Source organism: Lolium rigidum, chromosome 5 (assembly GCF_022539505.1).
Source record: "Lolium rigidum isolate FL_2022 chromosome 5, APGP_CSIRO_Lrig_0.1, whole genome shotgun sequence".
In the NCBI taxonomy this organism is placed as follows: Eukaryota; Viridiplantae; Streptophyta; class Magnoliopsida; order Poales; family Poaceae; genus Lolium; species Lolium rigidum.
The window spans coordinates 263590353-263612747 of NC_061512.1; the positions used below are offsets into that span (position 1 = coordinate 263590353).

Here is a 22395-nt window from a genome sequence, read left to right on the forward strand (position 1 = left end):
ATATGCAATATTTTGTTATAAGCTAGGTGGGTCCAGCCACATGGCAGAATTATCCCACCCCATAATGTAGTATCCTGTCCTCTCTAGACCATCTCCTATTATTTGGTCTTTCTTGCAGTACATACGATCGCCATTATCCGATGTGACCGAGTAAACTTCGTCACCAGGCAACTCCTTTTCTCTAGAACCTGTAATTTGAGAGTAGTAAATGTGGTTTCTCTCCAGACCTCGTCGCTCCATACCTACCGGCACCTGCACCACCTTAGACCTCACCTTTCCCAAGAACAAGGCATAGTTGCCGAGGCTCGTCACCTCTTCCCACTTTTGATCGTAAGCCTCAACGGTTTCAGTGTTAACGAGCTTGAAGACCTTGAAGAAAGGTTCGTGGTTAGACAACCACCGGGCCCTCACAGCAATTAACAATTTGTCTTGTAGCTCTACGATGTACTTAGAGTGTGGCACATGATCATCATGTCGGGTTGGACCATCACATATTTGGATCGACAATTCATAGGCGGCTGTGATCATTGGTGTGCCATCTTCCTTCATGCTGATTTTAAATTTGATCACTTCCTTGTGGAAGAGTTTGAGGGCATAGAGGTCACCATTGCAGAAGGCGATGTCACTGAAAAGATTATGATGAAAACCAGCACAACCTTGAGTTGTCCAGCCGCTGGCGCCGGCAACTCTGCACAGTGCAACATTGAGGCAATCGTCGGTGATGGCGGCCAGGATGCAACCGCCGGAGGAAGTAGGGGCAGCGGAGAAGATGACTTTAGCTATGGAAATAATAAGACGCGCACGGCCTCCTGGCACTGGCGGGCATACTGCCACCTCGGCACTTGAGAAGAGGTTCAGGAGCACGAGCTCCCAGCCACGGATCGCGGCAACCCAGCCACCGTCGTATGAGCCGACGAATTTCGCCGTTTTCGCCTTGTCCGGGACGCGTAGGACCCAGCCGCTGTCCGGGCCGCATAGGTGCTTCATCTTGCTGGGCCTGTATCGAGAGAGGAGCAGCTGCGGGACGGCGGGAGGTGCCGGTTGCCGCGACGCCGCGGCACGCCATGCCCGGCAGACGGCGGCGACGCGTACGTGGTCACGCGGGGAGGTGACTCTGCGGTGGATCATGCCAAGCAGGTCGTCGGGGAGGGTGGACCATTGCGACGCCGGTGACGAGTCGGTGCAGGCGTCAGCGGCGGCTGTGGTCTGCGTCGTCGTCGTCATCATTGGTAAATCGTAGATCGATCCCGTCCTACCTTTCTGTTGGATGGGAATTTCGTCAACAAGAGCCCGCATTAGGATCAACCGGTCATAACAAAAGAGGCCCATCACGATGTTTGGTACGTATCTTATTTTGGAAACCTAATAAATTCTCTGATTTTTTTATTAGGCAGACCTAAAGCCGCGTGACACAGCACTTGTGTAATAAAAAAGACTGCATCCACGCTACCGTATTCACGATCTGGTTTTTATACTTAGCAAAAGGCTCAAGTGATCGCTGCGTTCTGCACTTGTGCATCATGGACAATAATTTGCTAACACGTTTCCTGACTGAGATTAGTCTCAAACTATAAATTTAGACACACTACAAATGTTACATATATCATATACTCTATGAAAAAGATGTTGTAGGTTTGTCTAAATTTTAAGTTATATTATCTAAATTTTAAGGTATCTAAATATTATTTAGTTTATAAATACTATTAAATTTTGATAAATCTAGGACATCTTTCTCGGGGTGGGGGATTAGTGACTATGGAGACGGTTTAACATCACAATTGACCAAGCTAAAATGTTACTTTTTTAAGAAAATCCTATGACGGATCTTATTTATTGCAGATTTAGGCAAAATAAAGAACATTCAAAAAACATCAATTTGACCATATTCAAATTGGTGACTCGCCGAGGTGGCGCGCCACAGCCTACAGACAGCGTCGATCCACACGCAGTCGACCAGGGAGGCGATCTTGACGCAAATGTTGTCCAGTATGTCGCCAGGGATGTCGGACCACCAGGAAGTGTACTTTTATGAGTTCATTGGTAACCAATTTTGTGATATCTCAAAAAAATGAATATATATAAGGGACAGTCACGGTGATATCTCAAAAAAAAAATTGAGCGAACTGAGTTTCATTTCATTCATATAATCACATGTATTACAAGGGACAGTCTAAGAATATAAGGGGTGTAGCAGGGGAGTGATGTTTTGGCACATGAGAGCATATGCTCCCTTTATTTTGAAATATATGTTAGAGATATTTTAAAATGTTAAAAAATTTGAAACAAAAATTCTGCACGTACATCTTTATGTGCTACGCGCTCACAAAATCGTGAATACGGTAGCAGAGCAATGTTCCAAAGACGATCTATTTCGAATAATTCGTCGCGTGAGGACGAGGATGCTTCTCCTGTTGCGGTTCTTGCTCTTGCCTTCCTGATCCTCCTTCTCACGTATGTCCATCAGGTAGTATGACTCATTATGCTGCTCTTTGCTGACAACTTCCTAAGGCAGGGAAAAACTTGTGCATCTTCTGTTTTAAGCGAAGGACTAAGTCACATTTTTATGAATGAACAATATCTTACCCGGCGACCATGGTGGCAGCGCAGATTTTGCTAATAGATGGTTGATTGTTGATGAATTTCTCTATGAACTCTCCACACCATTTCATAGCATCTTACCTCCTAAGAGGTAATACTCATATTGGGCACTCGATAAAAATAAATAAATAGTTCATATCAATTTAGGAGCATCTTGAAATACTTCTTTTACTTAAGACTTCATTCATCAACATATATACTCTCTCCGATTCATATTAGATGTAGATGTACAATTAATATAAAATGGAGAGAGTAATCCATAAATCTTTCTGAACAAAGTACACAAAATTATCTCATGCACCTATGATAAGATGATCCACGTAGCGGGAGCCTTCACCCAATCGTGTTCCCTCGTCCCTGCTGCTTCCTCCTCGAGCGTCTTATTACTAACAGGGTGAAGCCGTCCAGCACCAGACCGTCAAGGGCTGCCTCGGCATCGTCCGGTTCGTTTCTCGTCAGCATGGTCACATGGGCTGTCCCCGGTGAGGTCACCTCAACGGCGACCACTTTGTCGTGCTTGTAAAAAAAACCGACTCATCCGAGAGCTATCCACACTAGGAGGTAGGTTGCGCACAACAACTAGAACCCTGAAGGAAAGCTCCCTCAGTGTGGATGGTGCTTCTCTTAGTTCGATAATGTACATCGGGAGCGTCCAGCCTTTCTCTGATGGGCGACGCTGACCGTCGGTCGCCTGAAAAAGGGAGAGAAATCGGTCGTCCTCCGCTCCGTCGGATCAAGATCCGACGTCCAGAATCAACCGTAATGTAACTTTTATGTTTTGCCCCCTAGTTTTTGGAAACTCAACCCGCAGTCCTTCTCTTCCCAGTTAAACTGAAAAGTTATATCCCTTTAGGCCTGACATCCTCAATATTTACAACAAAAATGCCACGCGACGACGGATCTGAGTCATAACTAGTATTACAACAAAATCATCACCCCTCTTACAAAAAAAATACTATTACAACAAAATATTCACAACAAAAATTCAAAATGTAAATGTTATAAAAAATGGATAATTAACAACTATTTTTCTACATGTCGGTTTACAACAAAAATTGACAACAATTACAATAAAAAATCAAAAGCTATAACAACAAAAAACATGTGTTCGTGACTATGAAAAATTGGTTAAACAATAACACATTTTCTATATATTTAATTACAATAAAAATCACCAAGTATTTTACCAAAAATTATAGGCGATTACAATAAAAAAATTATGGCAAATGCCCAGGTAAACATTACAACATCTCTTACATGCTTTCTTTATAAATTTTATGCCCAATAGTTACAAAACTAACAAACGTATACAACATCTCTACGAAAAAAGTGTCCATGACTAAAATAATTACACCAAAAATCACAAATAATTATAACAAAAAAGTCATCCGTTTACAACATATCAAGAAACACACATTTTCGTAACATATCACTTAAAAAAATCTTACAAATTATGTCATGTGAGTTTACAACAATTTTTTATCTAATTGTTACAAATCTGGAAACAACACTGCACATTTCTTTTAAAAAAAGCAACACTCAAGTTTTGGGCCGAAAAACCAGGCCTATATGGGCCGCGCGGGAGCGAGCGACGACGACCGATCGCTGGCCAGCGATCGGTCGTCGGATCGGAAGCGTTTTCCTTCTCTGATTACCTGCCAACAAGGCAATCATCATAAGTTGTGTGTGCAAATTTTTGATAGAATAGATTATTTTTTGCATTCCTAGAGTTTATCAAGGTCCAGGCATGAATGAAAATTCTTAAAGTTGTGTAAAACCAATGTATATTTATAAATACAAGATTTTTTTGGGTTAACTTTTTTTGATAAAGGGAATATATTAATATCAAAAGATACCAATTACACCCAGCCTCTGCAACAACGCCCCACCCTAATAGCAGTACGGATGCACACAACAACAAAAAGAGTAAAGAAAATTAAGAAATAAAAGTCCCGCTACAGCCTTCTAGACCTAGCAACAGCAATACAACCACTACCGTGACAACACCTGAAGTACAGAATCTCCAAAAGCGACGCCTCCGAGAAGGAAACAGTGCACCAGCGCCGTCGTCGCCCGACCAAAGGTCTTAGGATTTCACCCTGAAGATAGTTCCCACTCTCAAAACAATGCCTCCAACAAGAACATTGCCAGGCACAACCAGTTAAGGCCAGACCTTGGGTTTTCACCCTGAGAGGTAAGACTCTAAACTTCCACTATGCTGCCGCCCCCACATGCATACCACTGTTGCAAGCCCGGAACGCCAAGCAGATCCCTCAGCATCACGTTGACTCGAACCTCCTTTAGCCAGTCCACCAATCCGACCTTCATGATATTCCTTCTTCTGACTTCACCATGGACCAAAAATTCACCTGATGTCAACACAGAATATAGCTTTGCGGTGCTCCCTCCGGAACCAAACGGTCGGAATAAAAACATGGGTGCGCGCGACCGAATACCACCTGATCCATCAAACTGCAGGCAAAATATGCACTGCTCCATTCGCCAGCGGAGCTTTTCGGAACTCATCTCTTCAGCGAGATCAAAGCAAACTGACCTCCGGTAGATCTTCATCTTCGCTTGCGAGAAACCCGAGGACCGCCACCAAAAATAAAGCAAGACCAGCAGCCCCCACGCCGCCAGTCCCTCCTTCCGGATCACTAGGGAAGAAGACGGCGGCGCGGATCATGCGTACCACCGCTGAACCGTCACCGAGGGCGGAAGCCCCCACCGCTCCACCGAATCCTCCATGGCTACCGACGGAGAGCATCAGGCCTCGGCCAAGTAGCCGGGCCGCCCGTCTTCCTCCACCGGCGCTTCATCACCTCCCATGGAACACCACCGTGGAAACCCTCTCCTCCCCCTCATCGTTCGACGGAAGGGGCGCCGCCACTGCCGTCGTGGCCAGGCCGAGGCCGGGGCCGGGCCAGGGCCGGGGCTGAGGCCGGCAGCAGCGGCGGATGAGGTGCGTCGGTCCGGGGGCGGCTGCTCGGAGCGGGGCAGGTAGATCCTCCGCCGCCGCCCGGGAGGGGGGCGGGTGGGTATCAAACTGGAGTACCTTAGTGTGCATTTGCTATAACAATATTCAACCTTTTTTTGCCTTAAATCAAGGAAAATGTGGTATATCTATATATTGGGGATCCAAATCTAAGTGAGCTTAGATTGCTAATCATTGTGTAACGATGGTCATGTTATTTTGGAGAAAATATGAAATCAAAATAATTTTGTTGGAAACATTTGCCGTGCATGTCTTGGATTTCCCACTAGCTAGGTTACCGGGCGACAATCTCACTACCCTCAGTAAACAAAAGCATACTATTTCAGGCTGGGGCAGGAGCTAGACACACCTCTCTTTCAGGCCGCTCCATTCAGGGGGCAGGTGCTCCATGAGCTTAGCTTTGCGGTCCACTAGGCTATACCTGAACAACCTGCATGGCGATTTTGCGGCCCTGTGTCCCACAGACCAGCTATGGAAAAAGTAGGCACATCCGCCGATCACGTCGTCCTATGCGCCATGGAACCCGGGCGGCGTCCACACTGAAGCTGGTTGGGAACCCCAAGAACAGGGGACGGTCGGCGAGGCTCTGACCGTCCTTCCTAGTCCACTTCATGACCTGCCTGCCATCAGCCTTTTCTACTACTTCTAGGGCGTGCACCGACACCGCCAACGCACGGGCATGGCCGGCGGCGCCCTGTCCTCTGAGGTTCCCGTCACGCCGGGCTAGGACATACAACCCCAACAGCTCGCCACGGGACTCCAAAAGGTGTCTGGATTCTCGCCAGTACGTGATGACCTCGCCGTCCGGCATCCACCACGCCTCGTACTGCTCCACTCTTTTCACGGCAAACTTGCCGCCAGTGTCGGCGTCCAACAACGCCGGACCGTCATGGGTGCTAAATGTTGGTTGACCTGTCAGGTTTAAGGGACAGAGACAAAAAAAACATTTCAGTCAAAATAACGTTAAGGAGAAGGCTCACGAACCAACGTTTGTGGCCACCTCGTACACATCTAACGCGCCCTGATCGGGGGCACCAAAACCAACTCGATGGTTTGGTCCCATGTCACATGCGTCATATAAAAGGGGGGGGCCTGGCTACGATATGTGCTACGAGTTTCACGATCAGCTAACTGCTTCCCCCACAATTCCATAAGCCCTACCGATCTAGAGACGCACACCAGCGACGGGAAGATCAAGCTACCCACCGCCGGTAACAGGGCAGTGCCGCTGGAGACCGCAGGGGATCAGGAGGATCACCAGATCATCTACCTCGCCCACAGCTTCTCTGCTTCACACCTGCAACGAGCAGGCGACGATGGCAACTCCGGCAATGTGTAATGTTGTTTTTTCCTCTTTCTGTTAATGTGTTCTAGGTGTTCTAGCTGCTGCTTTTCACGATCTAGTGCCACCCCTAATGTCTTAGATCTAACAATGGTATCAGAGGCCTAATTATGCTAGCAGTAGAACCCTGTTTATGTTTAAGATCATGTTTTTAGGCTGTTTTTGTTGATGTTAGGCTCTCAGTTTTGTTATGCAAGCAATGTGATGATCCTATTTAGTTTCGAGATCATGTCTTAAGCCTCAGATTAGCCCGATTTTTTTTTTATCTTGCATGATTAGATGATGTATAAACCCTAACCCTAAATCCCCAATTACGGATGAACCCTGAAAATGAAATTCGGCACGAGTTTGAGGATGAGAACCTCACCTGACGCCGCAGGGTCGTTGCCTCTCCCTTCGGGGCCCGCTGGAGCAGCCAAAGCACCGGCGAGGGCAAGGATCCCGTGCCACCGTTACCTCCCGACGGAGGAGCGAGCGGATGGCCGCGCGCGCGACGCTGGCCGCCATGCCACCCATCTTCGTCGTCGCCTCATGACAGTCGAACTCGCTGGTGTGCACCACCTCCGCGCTGCCACCGCGCGTGCAAGGACGAGAAACGGACGCGTGGTCGCTGGCCGCTGAGCCGCCTGCCGCCGTCGTTGACGAATGGTCGCCGAACGCCGGCGCGCCCCACCAGTACAAGGACACCGGCACCAGTAGCCACACTTGGCGGAGGAGCACGTGGGACTCTGTCCTCGCATGCTCCCCCGTCGAGCGCAGCCACCGTGCCGCCGTGGTCGCCCCGCGCGCCTCTCCCCGTCGGGCTTGGTCGCCTTGCGCCGCCCCACATGGCCACTTCTCCGTCGGGTGCGGAAAGATCGGGTGGGGAATGAATTTACGGTTAGGGTTTTGACCGGCCCACGGTTTGTTCGAGGCCGAGCAGATCTTGGCCGTCCGTTTTACTGGACGGTCCAGATCAAGGCAGGATTGGTTGCCAGGCCGGGGGGGGTTGCTGGGCTGATTCTTGAGGTGGGCTTTCAGCCCAGGTTGTCGACAGCCCACGAAGTTTTGGGCTGCTGAACGTTTTTTTGTTACTGTTTCTTTTTTAGTGCAAATAAATGACTATTAAGTTGATGTTTTAATGTTTTTTGCACTATTTTGGACAGAAACCAAATTGCCTAAAATAATATGATCAGAAAACATGCTATTTGTTCTAGACAGAAATGAACCAAGGAGATTTTTTATTTAGAGTATTTAGTATGTTTTAATGTTGAATAATCAAATTAAACATCAAATATGTTGTTGCTTAAAATGCTTAATATTGATGTTTAATTTTGAGAATGTCATGACTGCAAAAATAATTCTGACCAACGTTGTATTATTTCTGCACGTCAACCCCCTAATGTTGTTCTAATTTGTGTCATTTCTGCCCAGCGGTGTTTGACATAGAATAAGAATTTTATGGCATATCTATATTTTATATTATGCAACTTTAATTATATATGAATGTCCATGTCAATTTTCAGCTTCCGCTGCGATGCGTTATGATGCTGTCGAGCAGTTGACCGGCAGTAACTTTCCTCGTTGGGAAAATTCCATTGAGCTTTGTTTGGCTTTCAACGAGTTTGATTATGCCTCAAGGGAGGATAAGCCCATGGCGCCAGTTGCTGGTGCTACGGGGTATGATGAACTAAAGAAAACTTATGACTTCAAGATGGAGAAGTGGAACAAATATAATCACGTTGCAATGCTCGTGATGAATTCTTCCATTTCACCTGCGATTATGGGGGCTCTCCCCGAGAAAGATACCGCCAAGGAATTTATGGAAGTATTGGAGGAGCAATTCAAAGGCTCTGAAAAGGTTTATGCACATGAGCTTTTTTACAAGCTACTTGGCAAGTATAAAAATGATAGTGATGTTAGGGGACGCATAGTGAGAATGATAAATGCTTCAAATAAGTTAAAGCACCTAAAGTGCGAGCTCAGTGGCAACCTCCTTATCATCATGATCTTGGAGTCCCTCCCTGGAGAGTTCGATCAGTTCAAGATCAACTACAATTCCATGAAGGAGAAGTGGACACTTGCTGAGATATCCCCTCGGATTGTCCAATAAGAAGAAAGAATGATAAGGCAAAACAAGGATCAGGCTTTTTTATGTTGGCTCCTCAAAGAGAAAGCATGATGGGTCAGACCCTTCTAAATCGCCAAAGAAGACTTTCAAGAAGGAAATGCCAAAATTTAAAGCGAATGGAAAGGATAATAGACAGTCTTCAGCGCCTACTAGTAATGTGTGTTTCCACTGTAAGAAGGAAGGCCATTACAGGAAGGACTTTCATGAATACCTTAAGTGGATGATGAAGAAAGTTAGAGATGAAATCACTTTTGGGCAGCTAGCCAGCTTACACTATATAAGAATGGTGAGTAGACAAAAAATAGAGTATTTGAACAGGATACTACATAAGATCTTTAGTTAAACCCATTAATCGTCTAAAACCATACAACTAAGAAATGGACAAAGCATTGCACCCACAATCCAATGGAATATATTGAGTTATTTGACAGGCTACGAAACACAATTTTAATGTGTATCAGATAATAAAGTACACTGATTACAACAAAAAAAAACATTTGGTGGAATCATTGCACTACCACACGATATTTATTGTAGTTTCTATGAGGCACAAACACACATATGGAGCTTGCACATGTGAGATCAATCAGCATGGAGAGCGTGTCGTATAAGAGAATCACCATGTTGATACATAGAACGGAGAAGTAACCATCACTGCTGCAAAAAGGAAAAAAATGTATAAACCTAAGCTTAATACATCTATCGTAAATGAAAAATATAAGCCAGAATGGAGCATTTAACCATATGTTCTGCTTTCATGCGTCTGATCAATGTTAAGCTTTGCTATCACTCATGATTATATACTATCATGAAGCATTTTGAATAAAATAAAAAAAATTATTTCACGAAAGTTACTGCATGTTCAACGAGAGAACAATACATTCATTATATATGTCAATAGAATTAGTGTGTACCTGCCCACCAGTGAACCTAACCATGACTGTCTCGATGATTCTGAGTCATGTAATCAACCAAGCAATGTAATAACTACGAAAACATAATAAAATCAGGGATGGAACTCAATTTGTACATGTCAAGACATCCCTGAAGTGAAGTTTTTGTTGTGCTAGAATATATCATTGGTGCAATGAGGCATGCAGGTTCAAACATAGATTTGGCGTTGTAGATATTAGCACATTTTTATATATACTTGGTCAAACATAGATAAGTTTTTTGTGTGTGGGTGAAACATAGATAAGTTTAACTTGGGACAAACCCAGAACTTTAATTCGTAATGAACGGTGGGATTACTAATTTTATCCTATTGCGAAGATAATCATAAAATCAAGTAAGGACTAAGAATGTTCGGCTTTGTGGAGAAGTTAGGAGTGCTCCTATCTCATATCTTGCTTCTCTCCTTTTTGCACCTAGTACTTGATTGTTGATGAACAAGACGAGATTGTCTCGAGCAAAATTTGCAGTGAAGAGGAAAGATTTTCCCATGATGTTTAATATTTTCATGCATCTCCCAAACTTGATTAAATGAATTGTGCACATAGAAAACATAGTGTCAAAAAATGTCTATAGATGTTTAGACACATTTGACCAAATGAGAAGCCTACTAGTCACGTCAAATAGGGATGACGCTCGTTGCTATCTCCTGATGCGGAGCCGTCCGATTAATTTCATCTGATGGTTAATTTTTGCCACGTGACCCCTCCCGCACCGCATACAGAACTGTTCATTATCTTTCTCATCTCTTCTCCCCTATTGACCACGGGAGACACAAGATCTGCCCCAACTACTTGCTACCTCCAGGGATGGAGACAAGGGGGACGAGGGGGGGGGGGGGGGGCAGCCCCCCTATGTTCATGATTTTCCTTTGAACACAAGCCATAGCAGCTCCTTATTTATGTGATTTTAGCTAGTTCTGCCCCCTTCATACTAAGATTGCCTCCCTTAAGCTTCATTCCTAGCTCCGTCCCTGGCTACCTCCGCCATGGCCGCCAGCCTAGTTCCACCTGCAACGCATGGAAGGCCTCCTCTCCTCTTCCCTGGTCAAACAGCCCAAGAGCAGCGGCAGCATACCGTCCAAGCGTCCACGCCCCGGGTCCCGACCCTGCCACCCTCCCGTCAGATCGGCGGCTGCTCCAGCCACCCGCCGAGGAGATCCCGGCTCCGCCGGTGCTCGCCTTGTTCACGACCTCGCCCGGGAAGGTCGAGCCCCGCCAGACGAGAAGGACTTCTACATCCCGCCTCCTGTTGGTTCACCCGCTCCGGCCCTGGGTTCCCATCTCCGCCCGTGTATTCCTCCATGGCCATGGGAGAGCTCGGACTGCCGATGGGGTTGACGCCGCTGCCGCTGCCACTTCAAGCCTGCGCGCCGTCGCTAGGGTTGAGAGCGTACACGGGGAAAAGTTACGGCAGAGATGATTATAATCGACACGTTCTGGTCGCTCGTCTTGCTTCGATTGTTGACAGACGGAAAACGTAACGCAATGGACGACAGTGTCATTTCAGGGAAGAAACAAAGTTTAGATGACAAAATGGGAAGAATTTTTTCTTAGGGGCAAATAAGGAAGCTGATTTTAAGCCAGTGTCAAATAAGGAATGTTCTAAATGGCTCTCTTGGTCCAAGGCTGAGCGCAACACAGTACTCGCTAGGTTACCCACTTTCCTCTCTTCTTTCGCCGCCGCCGCCGCTAGCTAGGGTTACGGCCATAGACACATCCACAGGTGGTAAGGGGCGTTCGCATGGCTGCACGTGATGCACCCACGGGGGCGGAGGGGCCGGAGGTGGACGCCGGATTCGAGTTCGCCTTCGACAACGAGGCCTTCTCCGACAAGGTGCTGCGGATAGAGGTCGTTGGCAGCAGATACGATGCGACCCGGTTTGGTGCTGACGACACCAGCCGCAAGCGCCGCCGCGAGGAGGCCGAAGGTACCATTAGCCATTAGCATATGGTCACTGCTGAGTATATTGGTAGATTCTCTCTAGGTATCACACTGATCCCAATCTGTGTGCATCCGTACATGCATCGAAGTACCCCCCGGTCACATATTTTGCGATACAAGTCGAGAAGGATCGTAGGCGCCATTTGTACGAAACTTTCTGGCTTAAATGGGGATTTCAGTTACTTTTGTCTCTTTGTTATGGATTTGTGGCTAGGAAATAGAGAAGCAACATTATATAGAGTAGACTTTTTATTCTTCGATTTCAAGGTGTTATGGTGTCCTCTAAACTGTATTTCAAGTTCTCAGACATGCATTTTTCTCTTCGTTAGATTTGCAGTTACTTTGTTTGTTAAGGAATTGTGACTAGCGAAAGAAGAAGCAAAATTATATAGAAAGCATTTTGTATTATTAAATTACGATCGATTTCGAGATGATGTGGTTTACACTAAACTCTATTCTAAGTTCTCTTTAATATTTTTTTTACCTCAGATGAATCAAATACCAAATATTCAGAAGAAGGAATTAACAAATTCATATAAGTTGTCCATACGTCCAAATCCAGCAGATTTGTAGTCACATATTTGGATGTAGCAGTGGTTTTCAAATTGCATCGTGCTCTTATTATTCAATCTGAGATTTGCCACTGGACGATGATCGAGTTGAAATAATTTGTATGTGGGTCCGTACGCTGTTGGGATACATAAATGTTATGGGTAGGTATGTATGATTCGTGTACTATGTTTGTTAGATTAAAGGAACGGGCTGATCAATTATCACATCTTTCACAAGAAGTATGACGGTAACATTTATAATTACTTTCACGTGCTTATTATGCTTCATGCTACTCAATGAGTATCCAGTTTTCGTGATATTTAGCATAGAAAACATGATGCTCTAAATATTTTTAACGGAAAAAAATTGTCTAGTAATTTTGTTGTGTGCCTTTTTCTCATCAAGTTTTGAATGTTTCTCCGTATTTATCTAACCTTGGGATTTTGCAGGTGATAATGGAGAAGGTATCAACTCTTCTTGTAGTGTGATGGGTACTCCAGTTCAACGAGTCAAGACCATGTATGTCAATTCGGCGATTCTTGCTTCAAAAAGTCCTTTCTTTTTCAAGGTATTCTGACAATCTTCTGAAATACATTTGTTCCATACTCGCTAATCAGTTGACTCAACTTTCTGATAACCTTCATGTTTCTTAGCTTTTCTCCAATGGTATGAAAGAATCTGGTCAAAGTCAGGCATCAGTTAGAATTACTGATTCAGGTAACTCAACAGTACAATATTATTTGAACTATTGATGTTATAACAAATTATTCTAATTTGCTACTGTAACTGTATTGTTGATTTCCTTATGCTTTTGGATTAAAAATGTAATTATTGTAGAGAGGCCTGTTTCGGAGTTTCCTGCAACTGCCACACTTTTATACTTTTGTAATGAGTTATTTATTCTCATTTCCCCTACAGATTTGTCCAACCAAATGGTTATGTTCACGTGAATCACAAGTTTCACAATTGATCATTGAAAGTCAGCCGCCATACTTAGATAATCATCTATACATAAAAAAGAGCTACATCTTTTCTTTTGCACTCTTTTATTTATATACTCCTTGTTACCGTCTGATATCTGTTGAACTATTTCTTAATTGTTATGCCTCCTTACTTTCATTTCTTACTTGGAACAGATGAAAATTCTTTCATGGAGCTTTTACACTTTATGTATAGTGGGAAATTGACACAAACAGCTGATCCCACTCTTCTGGTTGATATCATGATGGCTGCTGAAAAATTTGAGGTTGTTTCTTGCATGAAGCTTTGGTTGGTCAGCGCCTCATAACCATGCCTATGACCCTCGAATCTGCCGTGTTGTGCCTAGATCTCCCAAGTTCTGTTTCAAATGCAGCTGACCTGGAAGAGGCAGCAAAGCAATACCTTGCTGAAAAATACAAGGAATTCCTGTCAACAAAGTAAGTGATCTCCGTGGGATTGTGATGGCTCTTTTTGGTTTTCCGAGTTGGGGTAGGGTGTTTCTACACCCGGGTGCATATGCACCCTTTATTTGAAACACATATTAAATATATTTAAAAATGTTAGAAAAATACAAATAAAAATTCTTTGTGTATACCTTGACATGTTACATGCTTACAAAGTTGTTTCAGCAAAAACCGATATGTTTCATGCCTTGTGCAAAAAAGACAAATAATGCCTCGAAAAATAGACTATTTTAGCACCTAAGATTTGTCTTTTTTACATAGGGTACAAAAAATGTTGGTTTTATGTGAAAATTTACGTGCACACATAGAACATGTCTCTCTACATGCTAAAAAAATTTCCTAATTTTTTTACCGTTTGCAAATATGTTTTATACATACCGGGTGCATATGCACCCGGGATCAGATTTGGTTTCACAAAATCATTATCATGTTGGACTGTTTTGTCTCATTTCAGGTTCCAAGATGAACTGATGAGGATCCCTCTTGCTGGGATTGTAGCCATCTTATCAAGATATGACCTGGGGGTCGCATCTGACGTAGCCGTCTATGACTTCATGCTTAGGTGGGCATTTTGGCAGTACCCAAATTCAGAAGAAAGATACAAGATCTTAAGTTCACGCTTACTACCGCTAGTGCCGCTAATGCAAGTAAAGAACGGTGTCATGAAAGGTGTTGTGCCGAACTGTGTATTTGGCATCTATCTAATGCGTGAGCGGTGCTCTAAGCTCTTACTGTCAAAAACTGAATACTTTCAAAAGTTCAGTTTCATGGGGCATGTCTTTTCCCTCTCGGCACACTATAACATGGACTCGTACAAGTGTTTTGGTCTCTTATTGGAGATGCTAGAAGACAAGGGTCCAGTGAGAGGGACAATAGATTGCAGTTTTCAGATAAAGACAAGACCGTCCCTTGAGTTTGTCACCAGGTACAAGTGCACTTACACTGATAGTAGGAAGGATGTGGAATGCAGGGATCTCTTTGGTGTTCCCTGGTCAGAGTTCATTGCTGATGACAGCCCTTTCTTCATTGACGACATACTGAATCTGCAAGTTCACATGAAGATGGCGTAGAAGCCCTTGTGATCGTGCATTAGCCGCTTGTTATTCTATTTAGATGCATTCACTAGCTTGATGTGCCGGGATGCTCCTTTTTTTGTTCATTTGAAGTATGTATGAAGAATCCTGAACCGGGATGCTCTTGTTATCTGCTAGAGTTTCCATTGCTGCCTTTTGGTGATTGGACTGTAACACTAAGTGTTCGTGTTCTGCTATGTAGAGGATGTGATGAACTGTTTAATATGCAATTCACCGTAAGGTAGCTGACATGTATTGTTGATGACATTCTTTCATCCGTGTCATCTTAGCTTTGCCAACTTTGCTCCCAGGATGAAATTCTGATCTGCCGATCAATGCTCAGAACCAGTTAAGAAATCCTTCTAGGGTACTTGTGCAAATAAACATCTACAAAGATCTCGAAATTTGTCTTCTGACATACATATGGAGAAAAATGAAAGAAACAAATAGAGCGGGAGCGCGCCAACCGAGCACTGTGGCGGGAAGGCGGAGGCACCTGGTGCTGACGCCGTGCAACCCGGACCTTGGCGCCAGCCACGGGGGTGTCGGGGAAGACCGGTGCTGGCTCCAAGCCGGCGAGGCCGGGGGTCGCAGGTCCCATGGGCGAGGTGGGAGTAGAGCCGGGGGACTGTGTAACAGACCAGGCCCGGCGACCTTGGCGACACGGGTGGGCAGACCTCCATGCCCACACTAGCAGAGGAGTCCTGGGGGAGGTTGGAGCCGTACTGCATAATGGGCATCCCGAAGGACTCCACCGTGTCGAAGCGATGGTCACAAGCCCCAGTGGCCCCCAACTTGGCCGGAGCACTCCTAGCGAGGATGCCCGACACCGCACGCGCCTAGATCGATTGCCCCCGGGGGGAGGAACCGGGGCAACTGGCGTGGCCACTGGGAAGGAACCGGGTCAACTGGGGTGTGTTTGTATCTGACCCTTGGAAATACAGATTGATGGTCTATGCTATTTACTCATCTGGTAAGAGGCTCAAGCCGCACTTCCTTTACACCAGAAGGCATAGACTCCGAACTACTGGCAGACTGTCAGGATACAAAAAATCAACCAAATATGAAATATAAGCCCCTGTTCATTCGCCATTCTTAGGTATTAGCAAGTGTTTGCTCAGCTCTCTTTTTGTGATTGGAATGTAGCATGCGCACATAGAATTTGGTGCAAAAGAAAGCCTGACATGGGCAAAACCATTTTTACCAGTCAGTACATGATTATATCTTCAAAGTCATGTAGTTACCAGTAAACACATTGAAGATGTTCCAGTAATAATCATGGAGATGATAAAAAATCTATCACCCTGAGCACATGCAACTGACAGTCTTTTCCCTTTCTGAAATCTCAAAATGAATAGGAATATATTGTACGCTATCCCACTATGATACATAATTCCTCCCCCTTGAATGCTTCGCTCAGTTAATGATGCCGCAGATGCAGACCGGCACCTCAAAATCTGATTGCAAAAGAATCACTCTAGATAATGTAACAAATTGTGCCTGTCTATTGTAAAAGATGTACACTATACAAAATGTGATGCAAGGAATCAAGACATAATTTGGAGATCCTGTGTGGAGAGCCTGCACCCAATCAGCCATGGTACAGACAACCGTGAGAAGTCCCAGCTTCTTACGGGGCAGAAACTTGCCATGCATATGGATGTCATCCGTATGATTGAAAACAGGAACTGGTGTGTTTGTATCTGATATTGGGAAATACATATTGATCTATGCTATTTACTTATCTGGTAAGAGGCTCAAGCTGCACCTCCATTACACCAGATGGCCTAGATTCTGAACTCCTGGCAGAGCTGTCAGGATGCAAAAGATCAACCGTATCATCTTCCTCAGTGTTACCTAGTACCCAATGCCCTTTGACGCTTCGGTCGCTACCTCTGCGTTTGACTTCTTTATATTCCAAGGACAGAGCTACCACTATAACTGAAAGAACCCACAGCATCAAGGCCCAAGTGAGTCCCTCTGCATTCTCACTGTCGTACCTATGGCCTAAATGCTTCATTCCTGTGAAAAGCGCCACGACCCCAACGATAATTGCTGACCTGCCCGTGATAACATGTAGGTACTCCCAGAGGACACGGTTCCGGGGTGGCACCTCCCCGTTAGCTGGTCTCTTGGGCCGGAAATAGGCGTTCAACGGCTGAAAACCTGCCAGCAGTAGAGCCGCTACACCAAACTTGACGTGCACTGAGCTGACGTAAAAACCCCGGAGCTCGGCTGCAGCAAAAAGGACACCAAGGAACATTATAGCAATCCCAGAGTACTGCAGATAGACGTGTATTTGGTACCACCCATCTCCTTTCAAGCTCTTCAAATACCGGGCAGACAGTATTCCACCAGGAAGCAAGATGCCCCAGGCGACAAACATCATGAATCCATGAACAGCCAGAACAGGCCGTAAGTCCTGTTCTGCCTCAGCTGAACCTCTCAATAAGAGAACGCGTATAGGGCGACTGCTTGTGACTGAATGCATATTACTGTCCGTCAGATCATCTCCCGACCAGCTTGCACCCATGGCCCAAACAACCTTAAGGGGTGTGGTTGGATCAATGATATTCTTGCACTCTACCCTTCCAGTACATAAAGGCTTAAGAGGACGAGTGAACTCAAATGTAATAATGCCATCTTCTGATTTACACCTAACATAGGTTAAATTTTCAGGTGTTTCGTGGATACCTGTTGCACTCTTTCCATCAATCCAGTAAGTCTTGACTCTCCCAACTCCATCATTGCCTACCCAGCCAACATAGGCATAAGTGTTCACCATCCCACTCCCGAACCCGACAGCAAGGTACCCGCTCTTCTTCTCACCTCGAGCTGCTATAGATATAGAGTCAGCGGACAGAGTCCAAAACAGAGTAACCTGCTGATCATCCAACAGAACGCTGCTATTATACATGTCACTGAGGCCTCCATCAACCACTTGAACTTTCCACCCCATCTTCGCTTCATACAACGACTGGTAGTAGACCAGATCAGGCGTATTTCTATCAGGCAGCCAAACCAGGTCCATGGGGGTTGCCGGCACACCATGACTACCAGGGCCACCGGCATAGATGACCTCGGTTTTATTCCGCAGAGTGGCATTTCCACCAATGGGGTCAGAAGTGACATACAGCGCCACATCATGCCCAGCCTGCACCGAGAAGTGAACCGGCACGCCCCTCTCGACCGTCAGCAGCGGCGCCTCCTTCTTGTTGATGTAGATAACCTTGTCAGGGTTCGGCGGGTTCGGGTAGCGCAGCGCCGGAGCGGATGTCACGACCAGCGGCGTCTTCCCGTCCGCGATAATCCTGGCCTGGTCCTGCTTATTCTCGGCATCCAACGGTCCAAGGCAGCTGTCCACGGCCTCGGACAAATTGACCCGCGTCAGCCCAAAGGTTTCGTCCCTCGGACCCCCGTGGTTCTGCGGGAGGTAGTGCGGCCGCAGAGTGTCCGGCGGCCGCAGCTTACCGATCGCCCAGACCACGGCCATCTCCTCCGCGGCGCCCACCGCCACATCGTACTTGGCATCCTCGCTGTCCAGCTTCCTCTGATACCTGACGAAAGACACGCCGTCCCGCCGGTGCCCGTAAACCAGCCTGGAATCGTTCTTCCCATCGTCGTAAGCACTGTCCGGGCACACGCCGGACACCGGCTCATCGTCCTTCCCCATGCTGCACTCGCTGTAGTCGGTGATGTAGTAGTCCTCGGCGAACGGCATGCCTTCCTCGGTGAACCCCGCGACGACGACGTCGGAGCGGACCATGGCTGGGGAGTTGGCCTTGGGGTCCGCCCACCCGAACGCCATGTAGTACTCGGAGCCCACCGCGGCCTCGAGGCCGATCTCGACCGAGCTGGCTGTGGTGTTCAGTGTCCAGCGCAGGCGGTAGGCGTCGGTGAGCTGCAGGCAGTTGTCGAACATGGTGGGCGCGGGGAAAGCGAGGGCGGTGGCGGTGGTGGAGTTGGTGGTGGAGTTGGAGGAGGAGTTGGAGGCGGGGAGGAAGACGTGGCCGAGGTCGGAGGAGGCGTCGGGGTCGAAGAGCGCGAGGAGCGGCGGGAGCGGGGCGGAGAAGGGGAGGCTGAGCGTGGCGTTGCGGAAGGTGGAGTTGAGCGGGAGCGGGGAGAAGGGGCGGCCGGCGGCGAGGTCGGCGAGGGAGGCGCCGGCGGCGGCCCAGAAGCGCGCGGAGGGGGAGGCGGCGAGCAGGTCGAAGCGGGTGAGCTGCAGCGCGCAGGCGCCCGACGGGTCGAGCCGCACCGTGCCGCGCAGCTGGTGCTGCAGCATGGTGAGGTCCGCCGAGAAGCCGGCCGTCAGGTTGGTGTGCCGGCACTTGGCCGCGGCAGACGCGGACAGGGACAGGGCCAGGACGGCCGCCGCGAGCGCGAGGCGGGCGAGGAGAGGAGCTGCGGCGGGGGCCATCGTGCCGCGTGGCCCGCGCGGCGGCGGATCGAGATCTGGGCCGGCGGGGAGGGATCTGGGCGGGCTTGGAGTGGGAGTTGGGTTTGGGAGCGCGAGCACCAAGATGGTGGCGTGCGTGGGAGGCGAGGATACCGCCGGTGGCGGCGGATATTCGTAGGGATGCGACCGCCGCACTTTGGTGGTGGTGCGATGCGACTCCGACTGCGGCGGTGGTGGCGACTGGTGCGGGTGCGGTGCTGGTAGGGAAGCACAAGCGGCGGGGCTGCCTTCAACTGCTACTAATTACACAGACTGACACGCTTGGCATCTGTGTCATTGACAGACCCCACGTGTCAATCCCATAAGAGGCTGTTAAAGCCAAAAAAAAAAAAACCATAAACCAAATAATAAGGTATGTTGATTTTCTCATCATAAATAAAAATGATATTTTCTCAAAGCTAAACTAAAATGTGGCACTTTACCAAATTCGTCGAAGAGTAATTCTTCATGGATATTGTGAAGGCGTGAGGGCGTCCGAACGAAGGAATGACGAGGGAAAAAATAAGAGGATGTTATTTTCTTAAATCCAAACTAAACATGGTTTTTTTTCAAATCACACTAATAGTAATTCTTTGTGAATGCATGATTTTAATTAAAGATATCCACATATTTCTGTCATTCACCAAAAAATAATAGGCAAATTGAAGTCACGACGTTTTGATAAAAAAAAGTATAGATTCCAAATGTTTTGAATTTACTATAGGACATGGCATGAGCTATGTTGTGCCATATAAGGAGATGAGCGAAGAGTGATGGGGAATGGAGGAAGAAGATGAAGAAGAAGAAATGCAAAGAAAATAAAAGGAGAGAAATTACTTCGTCATCGCAGACCACAACAATGCCTCAAGCAAAGTCAAAATAAAGCAAGGGGCGAAGAGGTGGCAACACCAAGGTGGAAGAAGATTGATACGGGAAGAGTTTATTCTTTGAAGAACTTGGCCCGAAGGCGTGTACTAGTTCGGCACGTATGTCAATTTATACCACATTTACTTTCTTCCCCTTAAGTTCATTTTGTTTTCTTCCCCTGTCATAATCAGGAATCATCTGGTTACCTGTATACCTTGTAACTAAACTCTTGTTTTTATGAATTGGCAATAAAATTGCATATTTTGTAAAATGAAGAAAAAGGCCGGAGCCCTGCAATAGGCTCGTATTCAAAATGTGAGCTATGTGATTTTAGTTGGTTTATTTTGTATTCGTAAATGTGAGTCGTGTGATTATAGTGGGTTTATATTTGTATGTGTGGGATGTTCATGGTTTCAAAATCATTTGACTGCTTGTAGTAGTTGTTAAAAGGCCCATACATTGCTTCATTCAAGGGTAAAGGAGTTGATGCCTCGAAGTTTATGGAAATTCGTTATGCATGTTTTGTTCTAGCATTGGACTTGCAATATTTTACCACCTCCACCGTGACTAGCTGACAAGTCTAGAACAATGAGCAATCCCACACGAGCAGAAAACTACATTGATGGTATCACCGTGAGAGATGCAAAATTGATCATTGTAGGACAAGCAAACAAGCAGTTACAACACGGTACCAAGATTTGTTAACGAGGTTCAACAATCTTGCCTACTCTTCGGGGCATGCTTAATGGACGGTTTCCCTATGTACCAATCAAGATAGTACAATCAATGAGAGAGCACGTCAAAGCCATCAGACGCAACGTCACGCAGGTCCTGCCACCTCGACCACACGGGTGTCGGGCCTTCCTCTCTCTTGATCTATCTGAATGGATGGAACTAGGGAAGTGGTCTTAGTTCCTAGTACCTAGAAACAACAACTTTAACTTGTACCTTTGTTTCAATTCTAGGACACATCACCACATATGTAACACTTCCTATGTTACATATTACCCCGCATATCAAGTTTTAATTTATTTGACCAAGTATATATGAAAAACATAAACATATATGATATCAAATGTATATAATATAAATGTATATTTTATTATGATTCTAAATTTTTTGATTTAATGTTATAGTTGTTGATATATTTTTCTACATAATTAGTTAAACTTTGCAGCATTTGACTTTGACCAAAGCTTGTATAGCGGAAAATTATATGTTAGTAGTATTTTCATCGGGAGAGACAAAATAATGTTTTTCTTAGATGCATCGGGTTTCAAAACTACAAAGTTGTTTCGCCATGTATCCATCCATAAGCCTCGTTCTCTGCCATGGCAGAACGTTCGATGTTCACAAGGGAGAGCAATAAATGTATTCTGTTAAGGGGCCAGACAATATGATCTCGAGAACTCATAGACAGGAACTTGTTTACTAGTAAATCGGCGACCCCCGAGTGACATAGCCGATATCAAAGAGGATCTAGCAATACTCGAGGAATCACAAGGAACCACCAAGCTTGAAGCTTTACTCCGGTTTAACCACCTTAATAGATGCGCCAGATATAAATAGGAAGAATCATATTCACTTATCACATCTATTCCTTCAGACACATTCATTATCACCATGAACTAAAACCTTCCGCGCCTACCTTTCCATATGCAGAAACTTGTTTACTTCTTAATAGTTGTTTACTTTTATGCACTTTACTTTATTGCATTTTCAATACTTCAAACCCCATCATTTACATTCAATATTTTCCATTTCAATTCTTGCAAACCATTTGCCTAAGACTTGTGACACCTTGGGTGCGACGGAAACATCTCAGATAAACATCCTCCTACGCTCCTCGTTGGGACACGATATAAAAAACGGAAATAATACTTCCACGAAAACATGCACGAATGATCGACCCTGTGTTCTTGCAAGCCATCACTGTCAATATAGTCAACCCATCACTTGAGAAGGGAGACGGTGGTAACCCAATTGCTATGATGGCTGATTTGGTTCCACGGGACAATGCACATATTGCACATATGTTATTGTGTCGGAGAAGATAGAAAGAAGAGGTGAAACAATGACTAAG

General features: G+C 45.9%; 1 protein-coding gene and 1 pseudogene across 1 annotated transcript; one reads left to right on the plus strand and one right to left on the minus strand.

The window, feature by feature from the left end:
• The first annotated feature begins 11739 nt into the window (after positions 1–11739).
• LOC124657580 lies at positions 11740–15007 on the plus strand (annotated as a pseudogene).
• A 1437-nt stretch (positions 15008–16444) lies between these two features.
• LOC124657581 (cytochrome b561, DM13 and DOMON domain-containing protein At5g54830-like) lies at positions 16445–19427 on the minus strand. The gene has a single exon (XM_047196109.1). The coding sequence runs from the start codon at positions 19425–19427 to the stop codon at positions 16752–16754; it is 2676 nt and encodes an 891-aa protein (XP_047052065.1). The 3' UTR covers positions 16445–16751.
• Positions 19428–22395: the final 2968 nt, after the last annotated feature.